The sequence below is a fragment of the Panicum virgatum genome, chromosome 1K (assembly GCF_016808335.1).
Source record: "Panicum virgatum strain AP13 chromosome 1K, P.virgatum_v5, whole genome shotgun sequence".
Classification (NCBI taxonomy): Eukaryota; Viridiplantae; Streptophyta; class Magnoliopsida; order Poales; family Poaceae; genus Panicum; species Panicum virgatum.
In genome coordinates this window covers 40,103,750-40,118,080 of record NC_053136.1, presented here as the reverse complement: position 1 = coordinate 40,118,080, position 14,331 = coordinate 40,103,750, and the positions used below count along the sequence as shown (strand labels likewise).

The 14,331-nt window shown below is 50.9% G+C and overlaps 1 protein-coding gene across 1 annotated transcript; it reads right to left on the bottom strand.

The window, feature by feature from the left end:
• Positions 1-6,933: 6,933 nt before the first annotated feature.
• On the bottom strand, positions 6,934-8,720 carry LOC120655243 (UBP1-associated protein 2B-like). The gene is made up of 2 exons (XM_039932994.1): positions 8,536-8,720; positions 6,934-7,818 (listed from the first exon to the last, which is right to left on the bottom strand). The coding sequence occupies exons 1-2, from the start codon at positions 8,718-8,720 to the stop codon at positions 7,221-7,223; spliced, it is 783 nt and encodes a 260-aa protein (XP_039788928.1). The 3' UTR covers positions 6,934-7,220.
• Positions 8,721-14,331: the final 5,611 nt, after the last annotated feature.

Here is a 14,331-nt window from a genome sequence, read left to right as displayed (position 1 = left end):
CCAACACCATAGCAGCAAAGCTACCTGATAAATTGTGTCTACATGCAACACGTTATCAAAGGCATAAATCATGAAATCCTTATCTGGCCCGACATGCGAGTGCAGTCCTGGTCAGATTATGCCACAAAACCAATTCCACGAACCGAATGACAGCAACCTTGGTGTCGCCTCTTCGCGTGCCTCCAGTTGGCAGCCTCTAGGAGAAGAGGAGTCCCAGGTGCTTGACTGAGTGACGGCACAGCATATTCCCCAACAGCGAGAGTGTCACACCCGTGGCCAATCGATAGAAATCGCCGGCATGAGATAGACGAAGGGAATCAAACGCAGAGCGAAATGGATCGGGACGAGGTCACCTTTCCTTTTCAGTTTGGGGATAAAATGTTTGTTACAGTTTTCCTCCTTTCCCTGGCTTATAAAGCCAAACTCACGCACACCCCTCGGCACGCAGGCCGTGCAAACCTCAGTACAAAACGTATTTTCTGTCTACGCCTACTCTCCTCGGTATACGGCTTCTCCACGGTTGTGACATCCCCCCCCCCCCCCCCGCCGAGATTTGTGGCTGTCCCCAGACAGAACTTGAAGGAAAGCGCGTCTTCACCACATACAGGTCTTCCCACGTTGCGGAGTCTTCGTGTAGACCAGCCCACTTTACCTTTATCTGTGGAATGGCAGCATTACCTTTCTTGACTAAGCGACGTTCCAACACAGCTTCTGGACTTGTATTGGCGAGTGCCAGATCAGTGACACGAGGTAGCTCAGCATAAACTGGTGTATAATCCTCATGAAACTGTTTCAGTTGAGAGATATGAAAGACTGGGTGAATGATACTGTCATCAGGCAGCTTCAGCCGATAAGCCACTGAGCCGATACGCTCTGTAATTTCATATGGTCCATAATATTTGAAAGACAGTTTGGGATATGGGCGATTGGCAACAGACGTCTGTGCATACGGTTGGAGTTTAAGCAGCACCTTTTCCCCCACCAGAAACTGCATTGGACTGCGCTTCTTGTCTGCTTGAAGTTTCATCCTGTTCTGAGCCGCTAACAGGTGCTGCTTCAGGGATTGAAAATGCAGTGCCCTGTCTTCAACCAACTCAGACACTGAAGTATTGGTGCTTGGGATGGATGTAGGAGCTAACACCAAGTTGGGTTCATGAGCATACAGTGCTTTGAAAGGTGAACAACCCAGAGAAGAGTGATATGAGGAGTTGTACCATAACTCAGCAAGAGGAAGCCATGTTTTCCACTGTCTTGGAGAATCATGAATTGCACACCTCAGATACATTTCTAAGCACTGATTTACTCGTTCTGTTTGTCCATCGGACTGTGGATGATATGCAGTACTCATGGCCAGCTTCACTTGATAGATTCTGAATAGCTATTTCCAGAAGTTACTCAGGAATATTGGATCTCTATCAGATACAATAGTTTTTGGAAGTCCATGCAGTTTGACTATAGTGTCCAGAAATAGTTTTGCAATCATGGAAGCCGTGTAAGGGTGCTTGGTTGGTAAGAAGTGCGCATATTTAGTTAACCTGTCCACCACCACCACAATTACACTATAGCCGTCAGACTTTGGAAGGCCCTCGACAAAATCCATTGAAATGTCCTGCCAGGCTTGAGAGGGAATTGGGAGAGGTTGGAGTAACCCAAATGGATGAGTGTTAGTATGTTTGGCCTTCTGGCAAATGAGGCATTGTTGGACAAAACTTTCCACATGTTGTTTCATGCCTTTCCATGTAAAGAGCTGCTTCAAACGTTGGTAAGTGGCTTGAGATCCAGAGTGTCCTCCAATGGCACTGGCATGGAATGCATTGATCAGCTTGGTCTGTAATGCAGAATTGGCACCCACCCAGATTCTTTCCTTGTACTTGATTAGTCCTTTGTCCAACACAAATCCAGCCGAATCAGGACTGGTAATAGCTAGCTGTGTCAACAAAGACTGAGCATGGGGATCAGTTACATAAGAGTTTAGCACCTCCTGCACCCATATGGGTTTAGCTTCAGCTACACTCTGGACTGTCATAAGATGAGCCACTCTGGAGAGAGCATCAGCAGCTACATTATCAGAGCCCTTGTTGTACAGTATTTTGAATTTCAATCCCATCATTCTTGCCATTGCTTTGCGCTGCATCTCAGAATGCAAGGTCTGTTCATTTAAATAAGCCAGAGATTTGTGGTCAGTTTTAATGATGAACTCTTGATGTTGTAAATAGGGCCTCCACCTTTCTACTGCCATGATTAAAGCCAAAAACTCATTTTCATAAATTGAGAGGTGCTGATGTTTATCACCCAAAGCTTTACTAAGGAATGCTATGGGTTGTCCCTTTTGCATCAAGACTGCCCCTATACCATCTCCACATGCATCTGTCTCTATGGTGAAAGGTTCAGTGAAGTTTGGTAGAGCCAATACTGGTGTGCACATCATGGCCGACTTAAGTGTGATGAAAGCTTTGTCAGCCTGGTCATTCTAGCCAAAGTTCTTCTTCTTGAGTAGTTGAGTCAATGGTTTTGCTATAATGCCATAATTTCTCACAAATTTTCTATAGTAACCAGTGAGTCCCAAGAACCCTCTCAGTTCTGTTACTGTTGTTGGTTTGGGCCATTTGAGCATAGCTGATGTCTTAGAGGGGTCAGTTGCAACTCCATCTACTGAAATGATATGACCCAGATATTCCAAGCTGTGTTGAGCAAAAGAACACTTGCTGGGTTTCAGGAACAATTGGTTGGCCCTGAGTGTGTCAAAAACCTGTTGGACATGCTTTTCATGTAACTCCAGTGTGGGACTATATATCAATATATCATCAAGAAAAACCAAAACAAACTTCCTCAAAAATGGCTGTAACATCTCATTCATAAGACACTGGAAAGTAGATGGGGCATTGGTCAGCCCAAATGGCATGACCTTGAATTGATAGTGTCCTTGGTGGGTCTTGAATGCTATTTTAAACTCATCTCCCAACAGCATCCTGACTTGATGATATCCTGATCTCATGTCCAACTTTGTGAAATATTTTGCTCCTGCAAGCTCATCTAATATTACATCTATGATAGGCATAGGGAATCTATTTTTAATAGTCATAGCATTCAGTCTTCTATAGTCCACACAAAATCTCCATGTCCCATCTTTCTTTTTGACTAATAGCACAGGTGATGCAAAAGGGCTAGTGCTGTGAGATATCAGCCCAGCTTGCAACAGTTCTTGTACTTGCTTTTCTATTTCTGTTTTGTGTTGTGGAGAGTACTTATAAGGTCTGCAGTTGACTGGTATTGACCCTGGTTGAAGAGGAATTGCATGATCATATACCCTGGATGGTGGCAATTGCTTGGGTTCCTTAAATAGATCTTGATATTGCAGCAGGAGTTCTTGTATAGAATCAGGAATTGGTTGTAATTGTTTTGTCTGGGAGGCTTCCAGTATTGCATAGGCCCATATGTCATTGCTCTTAGCACATTTCCATAATTGCAGTGCATTGATTGGTAAGATTTGTTGCTCTGGGGAAGACTGCCCCTTCAATTTAATTGTCTTGCCTGCAACCACAAACTCCAAAGTGTTGTGTTCCCAGTCACAGTTCATTGGGCTGTATTTCTTGAGCCAATCATAGCCCAATATTGCATCATAAGTCCCCAATTCCAGAACTCTCATATCCATAGACATAGTGTGTCCCTGGCACCACCACTCCATATTAGGAACCATTTTATCAGACAAAAGAATCTGTCCATTAGCCAACTTAAATTTTTTGGTGCCCACATCTTGCATAGATAAGCCAACTTGGGAAACAAAATCAGCACTAACAAAAGAATGAGAATTGCCACTATCAACCTGGATAAGCATCACCTTGTTCTTTACTTTTGCTCTCAGTTTCATGCAATTAGCAGCTTCAACACTAGACAACGCATGGAGAGATAAGTACCCAAACTCTTCAGTGAGAACATCTTCAGTTTCCAAGGCATTTAAAATTTCCTCCGGCAATGGCTGATCAAGATTATTCACCACTAAGGCATTGAGTTGGGCTTTTGTTTTCTTAGTACAAACCTCCAGATGGCCAGGTTCAAATTTCTCTCCACAGTGGAAACACAGCCCATTGGCCTTCCTGTAGTCTCTTAACGGTCTCTCCTTCCATAATGTCGTGTTGGCTTGTTGGGGCTTATGATCTCTGAACCCTGGCCTTTGAGACTTGCTCTTGCTTCTATCCAAGATTTTCTGCTGAATTTTTGCTAACAGATATGCTCGGTCAACATCATCAGGAACTTGAGCTTGAACCGCATAACGAATATCCTCTCTTAACCCATTAATAAACTGAGAAGTGAAGAAAACCTCCCCATATTCTGGATTGTACATACATATTTGGAACTGTAAAGACTGAAAAGCTGCATAGTATTCTTCCACAGTACCAGATTGCTGTAACTCCAACAAGTCAGTGACTGCCTTCCTATAGTTATCTCTACCAAATTTCTGTTCAACAGCAAGGACAAACTTCAAACAAGAGGTAGACTTATGTTGCTTTTTGTATACTTGCAACCATTGAGCAGCAGGTTCATCAAAATTCATAGATGCAACTGTAAACCACATGTGCTCTGGAATATCGAATAACTTGAAGTAATCCAAACACTTATCCTTCCATACAACTGGGTTATCACAATTGAAACGGGGGCAAGACATTTTGGGCATAGAATAGCGAGGTACAGGATCGTGGGTGGTAATGCGATGAGTCTCACCTCGAGGTCGCTGATGCCGTGATGGTTCTGGTGTAGTGGAGGCAGAGGAAATGGAATCACTGTCTGAAGATGGGGTTTCCCGAGAACTCATCTGATCGATCCTGAGTTGGGCGATGGCTTGCCCGGCTTCAGCAATCTGCTTGGCCATGATCTTCTGCTCGGCAGTCTGCATATCTACCGCTTGAGTGTTGAGATCCAACTGAGCCCGCATCTTCTGTTGGGTGAGGCCGATGTCCGTGACCCGCGTGAAGAGCATATCAATACTGTCTAGGATCTGATTCAGCTTGGCCCCTTCCTTCTTCGCATCCTCAGCCATGGCGTCGAGGATGAACTTCGTCTGCACGGATGGTTTGGGTGGCGCCGTGTTGGGCGATCCCGCACTACTGACCTAAGCGGCGTGGAAATTAGTGGGCGACGACGCCGGAATGGCTAACCGGCGGTTGGCGTGGACGCCGTGGTCGATTGATGCACGGCGGAGCTGGTCCAGATCGCCGGTGAGGCGGATCAGACCGGAGCGGAATCGTGGGCGAAGAAAAGCGAATCGGAAAGGGAATAACTGGAGAAACGGTAATCGACGTCCAAAGAAGCGAATCACCGGATAGATACCTGAATCTGATACCAAATGTCACACCCGTGGCCAATCGATCGAAATCGCCAGCGTGAGATAGACGAAGGGAATCAAACGCAGAGCGAAATGGATCGGGACGAGGTCACCTTTCCTTTTCAGTTTGGGGATAAAATGTTTGTTACAGTTTTTCTCCTTTCCCTGGCTTATAAAGCCAAACTCACGCACACCCCTCGGCACGCAGGCCATGCAAACTTCAGTACAAAACGTATTTTCTGTCTACGCCTACTCTCCTCGGTATACGGCTTCTCCACGGTTGTGACAGAGAGAGACCTGAACTCCTGAAGTACAAAAGTCCATTGCCTTTGCCAGGATGCGATGAGCCGATGAGCACAGCACACCGCAAACCATCAGTTCCAACTCCCAACCTCCATCAATATCCATCCGTATCAGTATGCCTGATTGGCTGATTCAGCTTCTCTGCCCTTGCCATGGCACGCGGGACCATGCTCATGTGACATCCTGCTGGCAAACCATGGCCCCTGGCTGCCAGATCCCCGCGGCTGCGCCCACATTCTTTGCCGTCACGGTGGAACAGCCAGAGCGGCGGCAATTTTCAACCAGCCAAACGATGCAGTGGCCTTGTAGGTTGCCCTGCAGCGGCATTTCATCGAACACCTTAGTCGCGCCAGGGTCCACGGCGTGTGCTTGCCTCGGCGGCTTGTGTGGGAGCGCGGCATTGGCGTTGGCGGGGGCGTCCTACGCTCCGTCCGTCCAGCGGCAACGGCGGAGGACAAGTGGGCTGTGCGATCCAAGCCACAAGGAGAGGAGGCTACCAGTGGCAATGGCATTCGCCGTCTGATTTGCTGATCTCCCTCCTCTTCTACCGTTTACAGCTGTACACCTCCTTGCGGCTGTGTTGACTGTCAACGCAGGAAACGATCGTGGTCCAGTTTAAAACTGGGATTTTTTTTCTCGTTTCTGCCTGAATTAAATATTTCCTAGCCACCTAGGTAAATGCCTAAAAAGATCGGATCTGTTGCTAATGCCTCACTGTATGCAAGTTCTCATTTGATTTGTACTCCAGATTGTAATAGCCATAGCCGCCAATGGCTGACATCAACTCTGTTGCTCTAAGTCTGAACCAAACTAAAGCTTGAACACTGCTGTGTCATGTCTACCAGTATTCGTTTGAGCAAACGAAGGCTCGGAGAATCCATCCTCCAGATACAAAAGGATAGGCAACCAGTACATTGATTTTCCATCCAGAAGCTGGTTCAGGGCGTCGCAGCTTGGAGAACATTCGAACAAAAACCAAGGAGACGCATAATTCAGCCATTATTTGGCCAGGCAGCATCTTCATATTGGAATCTTGGCACCTGTTATTTCAGATTTCTTCATCATTGTCAGACAATGGGAGAACAGGTGTTCAAAAGGTACCTGTAAGTCTGTAACTTCATAGCTCTGTGGAGCAAGAGGAAGTCTTGTTTGAATCTTCTCAAGGCTGCTATCCAGGAAGCCTCCAGTTAAATGTTGCAGAATATTTTGCTCTCAAAGCTTACAGCACCGCAAATCACACTTTCTCTCAGTTTAGAATAAGTTCTCAGGTAAAAAGAACCAAACTAATTCTGAGCCGCAAGATTCACAGAGATCAACAGGTCCAAGATTGCTCTCACCTGTTTCTAGGAACGACACATTCACTGACAGCCTTACAGATTATGAGTCTGTTCTACAAACCATCTACAAAATCACATTTCCTAGTAATTAGATATCACAATCGTTTCTCCCATGATAAGCAGGAAAACTGAAAACCATGGGAATGAGATGCACTGAAGCAACTAAGGTTGCAGTTCCTTACTTCAGTGTGAAAGTAGCATCAAGTCCCTGCTTAGGTTCTATTCGAGTTCTTGTCTAGCAAAATGTCATGATACTTCACCTATCTTCCCAGGTAATGCTGTATTAAGCCAGGCCTAGCCGACAATCGGCCAGGATGTGAAGCACCCAAGGAATTTTTTGCCCCAATTATAGGCTCAATGGTTGAAGTACCAGCTCTAGCAGTGTTACCCAATCCAACATGCCCAATTGCAGCGCCACAATGATTTGGTGGTGTGCTTGATGTGCCATGAATCAGCGAAGAGGCCACAGGAGCTGCACCGAGGATACCAGCGCCACCAGCAGGCACATTCTGACGAAAGCCAACGGTGGCCGGGGCTGAGCTACTCCCCTCGGCTGTCAGCCCAACTGGCTGATTCGATGAAAGCACCGACTGCTTGGATGTCAATGCAAGGTCCTTGGCCTGGACAGAGGGCAAGACCGCGGCAACAGCGCCACCATTGCTCTGGACACCTGTGTCCACGGGTGCGGCGGCAGCATGCTTCCTATTGGTCACCCTGTATGCGCGCCGGCACTGGAGCTCGCACCCGTCGAACACCTTGGTGGGCTCCTCGAGGGCCTTCTTGAGCCCATCGGGCGTCTTGAAGAAGAAGATGGCGTACCCGCGAAAGAGCCCGGTATCCCGGTCGGCGCCGAGGGATACCGGCGGTCGAACGCAGCATTTTTCGCATTTAACGCACCTAATCTACTCCATTGGACTCTAAATTCATATTTTGGTGCGTTGTATAGTGTTTGGATGTATTTGTGATCGTTTCGTAATTGCATGAAACTCGATGCAAAACAGGTTGAACTGGTGTAATTAATGCAAAAGTTCGTGCCATGAAGTCACGTCGGGATTTTTCGACGTGAAAAGAGAAAACCGGCGGGGTCCGGTACCAGTATACCGGACCGGTTTGGCTGGAAACCGATAGAAACCGGTCAAATTCAAATTTGAATTCAAAAAACTCAGTTCAACTGGTTCATACTGGTATACCGGCCGGTTTGACCGGTTTAAATTCAAATCCAAATTTAAAATCGCATGTGTAACCGGTTTGGAACGGTATACCGGCCGGTTTAACCGGTTTACCAAGTGGGCTTTAATGGGCCGTCTTATTTTTTTCTTTTTCTTTTTTGGTTTAACTTTAAATGCCCGAAAAGTATGTTAAACGAACGAATTTTTGAGAAAATTTGACACCATTAGATTCGTCGCACCTTGAAGTATTTTTAGAATTTTTTTGGGAATTTGTCATTTTTTGAATTCAAATTTAAATTTTGAATTTGGGCCGGTTTGGTACCGGCCCAAACCGGAACCGGGCCAGACCGGTTTGACCGGTCAAACCGGACCGGTTCCCACCAGTTTGGTGAACCCTGCGAGGGGCCCCTCCTCGATCTCGCCGAACTTGGAGAAGAACACCCTCAGGGCGTCGTGCGCGGCGCGCTCGGGCCGCGAGGCGGGAGAGCAGGGCGGGGTCGCGGAGGTAGGCGTCAGTGAGGAGGTCCCGGAGCTCGTCCCTGGTGAACGGCTCCAGCAGCTCACCGATATCTTCTTCGTCCTCCGCCGCATCCTCTCGCTCGCCTGCCGCCGATGATTCCGCCATTAGAGGGTTCGTTGCCACGAAGTCCTCGCAGTCGACTTCTCCGCCGGCAGTCTCCCGATGGACCCGCTCCGCCAGTGGCTCGACCATGCAGGGCCGCTTCCGCTTCCGACCCATGAGGGACATCGATTTGGGAGGTGGGGTTAGAAGATTTTGCGCGATTGCCGGCGGCGCCGTGCACGCCGGATGCAGATCCAGTGCCTTGGCTTGGTAAAGGCACGTCATTTTTTTTTGAACGAACGACATTCCACGAGTGTGTTTCTATTAATATAGCAGAAAAAATATAAGGTTATATCTCTGGGAAACTATAACCAGACAAACAAAAAAAACACAAAAACAAACCGGCGGGTTGGATTGAGGCAACAACACGCGCCGAACTCAAACTACTCAACAACTTAGACCGGTCGGATTGGGGCATCGACACAGTTGCACAACTCAACTCCAGAGCCAACTCTGCCCGGTTTGGAATTAGCCCACACGACGAAAACAACAAAACCAAAGCCCGCGGCACACACCGAACCATCCACACTCATGTACTCGCCAAGAATCTCCAGACGTGACTCGCGTCGACAGGGAACTGAAAGATGCAGACCACACCGCACCGGGAGGACCACCGCCATGCGGGGTCCACCGCCACCGTGCCGCTGCAACACCACTCACCACCTAACGGAGTGAAACCACCGAAACCGGACCTCTCGAAGGCTGCCACGCAGTCGCCACCACGAAAACACCAGTTCCCCGCCGCACTGATGATTGCCAAACAACACCAGCCGCCGTGGTCCGCTGCAAGCAGCCACAACCGACAAACATGCGACAAGCTCCGACCACCACCAAAGCCGCGAACGCCACCACGAGAGCTTAGCAACACCCGTTCAGCTTGGCACACGGCGGAATAGCCAACACCATTTGCTGCTGCCCATGACCAATGGGTCAGGAATACCTCAAGCCTAGCTGGGTCTCGAAAGATGACGCCTCCAAGGAGGTCACGATGCCAAGGGTGTCGCCGTCGCTCGTCCAGGAACTGGACCGGGTTTTCACCCCGAGAGCCCCGTGTAACAAGGTTGTAGCTCCACGATGATGCCCTCAACAGGGAAACGACACCCTAGGGTGCCGTCATCATCACTGCCAACAAGAATGCCGGCAAGGGCTTTCGCCCGGAGCTTCCAAACTCTTGCTACCTGATGATGGCTTGGCACTCCCGGACCACTGAGACGGTAGCCCATCTGGGGCAGCTCTGCCGCCGTGCCTCCACGAACCATGCCACTGACCTCCACCTCAGCTGCGCTCATTGTCTAGAGCTCCTCACACGAGGCCACCACTGCACCGCGGTCAACTCTGCACGCACGCCGCCACCACAACAACGCTCAAGCTACTCCGCAGGGAGTGCAGACCCCACCATGGCCTGCCACTGCCAGCACCGGCCAGCACACGGTGCCACGCCTGTGTCGAGGCCGCCGTCTTGCCTGCCGGCACTCGCGTCGAGGCTAGCAAGCCCCCACGCAGCCACATATCGTCGTCGCCGGCACGTTGTCGCGGGGGGGTGGCCGTCCACAGCCGCAACTCCACCCCGGCCGCAGCACCACGTTGCCGCAGCTCCACACCGGCTTCACCTTCCCGGGGCATCGCCACCAGGTCTCCAGCTCTGGCCACGACCGCCGCGCGCGCCACCTCACGCCCCCAACGCGCCGAGCACAGGCAACGCCAAGGGATGGCCACCGCAGCGCCGCTCGTCAGATCCGGCAGCTAGGAAGCCGGATCCACCCACAGCAGGGCCGGATCCGCGCCGTCGTCGCCCCGATGCGCCACCCGGCAATGGCCACCAAGCGCCGTCCCGCACCGGCGTAGGGGGTCGCCCACCGGCCGCCTTGCCCCGTCGTCGCCTTCCTCACCTGCCGCCGGGCTTCCGGAGGCCCGCTCAAGCGACGGCGAGGGAGGGAAGGGGAGGTACGCACGGAGGTGCCGCTCGGCGCACGCCTTGTCGCCGAGGGTCAGGAGCCTGTTCGGATGGTGGCCGAGCAGCCCTGCACATGACTTAGGATCGGCGTTTAGTAACATACCCACGTGGTCCCAAATTCTGTTGGCAGAGGTCCTTTGAGATACGCAGCCAGACCTGTGGAACAGAGCTTAGGAGGCCAGCCCTCAAGCTAGAATGAGGTCTGGACCTCTAGGTACGCAGTTTCGGGTACTAGGGCACCTGTTACAGAGTGGTGGAGTGCACAGGCTTAGGGTACGGAACCAGGTTAAGCGGCTGCACAGGGCTCCGGACCACCCCCAGGAACAAGTACTTCTTCCCCGAAGCAGGTTCCTAAGGACCCGGACCCCCCTCTAGCAGTGAGGGGGTGCCAAACTGAACCACATGCCGGCCGACTCAATTCGGACATAGGAGTGGGAACCACGCGGGGGTTAGCGCAAACAGAATGCGTAGATTGAAATAGGAATGTAACATCCTTAGAGGCGAACTGAGAATAAACTTTTCCTTTATAACTAGTTGTACATGAGATGTGCGATATAAGTGTTGTCGGTCAAAACCCACCGGCGAGTAGCGACAGGCAACACGAAGAGCCGGGAGGCTGCCGGGGCGCTGGCTGGCACCGGTCCCTCGGTCAACGGCCCAGATCCTGGCACACGCCGATGCTTCCAGAGATGCAGTGCGTGCCACCCGACCTATACCCGATTAGGAAGGTGCAAATGTGCTTTCGACAATTTGCCTACATGCACAAACACGTGTAAACATTAGTCCAAGCCGTGGTCGGCTCCCCGGGACGACTCTTGCATCGGCTTTAAAGAGCCGCTCGAGTCCCGGTGTCAGATCAGATCTGCATATCTGGATATTAATAGATAAAGCAAATAACTGCAAAAACTACTTCAATTAGATCTAGTTAATCTAATCCACGACGGGAAAAGCTTCACTGCTAGATCAGAACATCCTACACGTAGTTAGGCCTAACGAGCGTAATAGATAACCAAACTTTAACCAGAATAGAGGCCTAAGAATAAGCAAAAGCCGATTCCCGGATCAATCCCTATTAAGATCAAGGCAAAGCATCTAATACGTCGCTGGATCGTCCAACCCGTTTGCAAGGCCTAAACTAGCAGATATTAAGCCGATTCTTACGTATAAGAACAAACCATAACAGATTAGATCTACTAGATAGAAAAGAAGCAGGGTGTTATCTCTACGCGACTAACTCTATGCAACGAGAATTAGTATAAGATTAATATGTGATCACGCAGAGATAACATGATATTCGTAGATGATAAACAACAAGAGCATGATAGATCTACTAAAGGTCATGCTACGAATACCAGGATAACTAGCACTACTCGCCATAAAAAACACTTCAGTACGAGTAATACCAAGGTAAAAGTAAGAACAATGCTGTCCTGATCACAAGTAGTGATCAGGGCAGCATGGCGCTTACTTGGATGAAACCCTAGGATTAGGGGTGGCGGTGCGCAGAGAATTGTTGTTGCGAGACGTGATGACGTTCTCTCTTTACGAATGTCATAGGGTACATATTTATAGTCCGGAGACTTGGAAAACAATCTAAACTAGCGTGTCCATATTGGACTCTATCTCTAACTCAAACCGAACTTAAACCTAAAGGTACATGGCCCAGATAGCCCGAACGCCCACGCAGGAGCCGATTCGTAAGGCTCTTTTAATTTCTGCATTAAGCCCAACTCACTTGCGGCCCATTAATTAACCCTATTAATTTATGGCGATAGCAGTAAGCCAGAATACGGGTTTATGAGGCCGGTGCTGTCCGGACCTCCGGGCCCCCAGTCTTAGGTACTACGGTACTCGCCCTAGGGAGGTAGAGCATGCATGCTTAGGGTACGGAACCAGGCTAAGCGGCTACACGACTCCGGACCTCCCCGGAGGGTGAGTACGCTTCCCTGAACCTGGTTCGTAGAGGTCCGGACCCCTCCATTGGGGAGGCTCACCGGACTGGACCACACGGAAGTACTATCTAGTTACAACGAAAAATGTTTTATTCCCTGCTGGGCCTCTAAGGGTAGGACTTACAGAGATGTAGAGTCAGGAGTGCGAACGGAGTCGGCTTAACATCGGAAAGAGCCACCAGAGTCGGCTTAGTGCGACCGGAGTGGGGTTTCCGCCGGAGCGGGCTTGGTGCGACCGGAGTCGGCTTTCTGCCGGAGCGGGCTTCCTCACATGAGTGAGGTATGCTACGAGCTGGGATTTGTTGAAGCAGTGCTCCCCCAGACCTGCTTGATGACGAGCTGGGAGAGCATGACCCGCTATCGCCATCCTGCTGACGCGTGCGCTTGCCGCGCGAGTTCTGGCCCCCGGGCGCTCGCCACCAGCTTGATGACGAGCTGGGAGAGCATGACCCACTGTCGCCATCCTGCTGACGCAGGCGCTTGCCGCGTGAGTTCTGGCCCCCGGGCGCTCGCCACCTGCTTGATGACGAGCTGATGATCAAGCGAAAGCCAAGCAGCCCCTACCTGGCGCGCCAAATGTCGTAGTGTGGAAACCACAGCCGGGTGGCGGAATGCACCCGTCTAATACTAAGTGTAGGATGTGTTTGGGGGCAGTCAAGGAATGCTCGATCTAGAGGCGTAAGAACATAGAAGCACACAAGGATTTAGAGTGGTTCGGGCCGCCGGAGCGTAATACCCTACGTCCACTGTGTGATGTATTGCCTGAGCTTGTGTGCAAGCTGGGGGAGGAGCAATGCATGTCTCTGCATGTGTGAAAACTTGTGGAACCTGTGTTCTAGCGGGCGTGCTCTCCCTTTTATATGTCCAAGGGGAGCACGTACACTGAGCGGGGCCCCGACAGGTGGGCCCGGCGATATATTTGATATTGTACACAGCGGAGCCTTAAATGATACAGATCCGGAGATCTTCGTCGTTGGCCTCCGTGCGTACCTTCCGACTGGGTATGGTCTTGAGCCGTCCTGTCGGTGTAGGCAACTACGAACATAGAGGGTAGGGTGCAACGCCGCGATACCCTCTCTGTTCACTGTTGCGGCGTACTGTTACCGAGTTGTCAGAAATAGGTCATCATGACTTGCCGCCCATGCGTGGCGCTGGGATTTGACCGCACGCCTCGGTAACTCGCGAGCCGCCTCGGTAACTGGTGGGGATTCCGTGTTGTCTTGTCATGCCTGTGCAGTCTGCCAGAAGCCGTTCCATGCCCTGGTCTGGCAGCGCACGTCTCAACCACCCGCATTTAATGCGGCAGACGGCTTGGCTTCCGGCAGAAGGCTCTGTGGGACACGTGGCGGAGCCGGACCTTGCGGTTGGCGGCCACACCCACAGGTGCATGTGGCAGCTCCGGACCTCCTCCTGAGCGGGACGGGAGGTCCGGGTCCCTTGGCACGTGGCGGCTCCGAACCCCTCCCGAGCAGAGTGCGGAGCCGAGGGCTCGGGTTGTCCGGATAGGCACGTGGAGGTCCCGGACCCGACTGTGGGGGTCCGAATCCACGGCAGAAGACCCTGAGCATTTCCATCTCTGGGACACATGGCGTCACCGGACCTGTCCCTACGTGGTGGAGTAGGTCCGAGGCCGTTGGCCCGGTGAGACGGAGACGGACCGCTGGGGTCCGGCTG

Excerpts from the sequence above, each read along its gene's own strand:
- LOC120655243 (XM_039932994.1), bottom strand. The coding sequence starts at position 8,720 with ATGCGGCGGAGGACGAAGAAGATATCGGTGAGCTGCTGGAGCCGTTCA. Across the intron at positions 7,819-8,535 it reads TTCGGCGAGATCGAGGAGGG|ATCCCTCGGCGCCGACCGGG; the intron begins GCCCCTCGCAGG and ends TCGACCGCCGGT.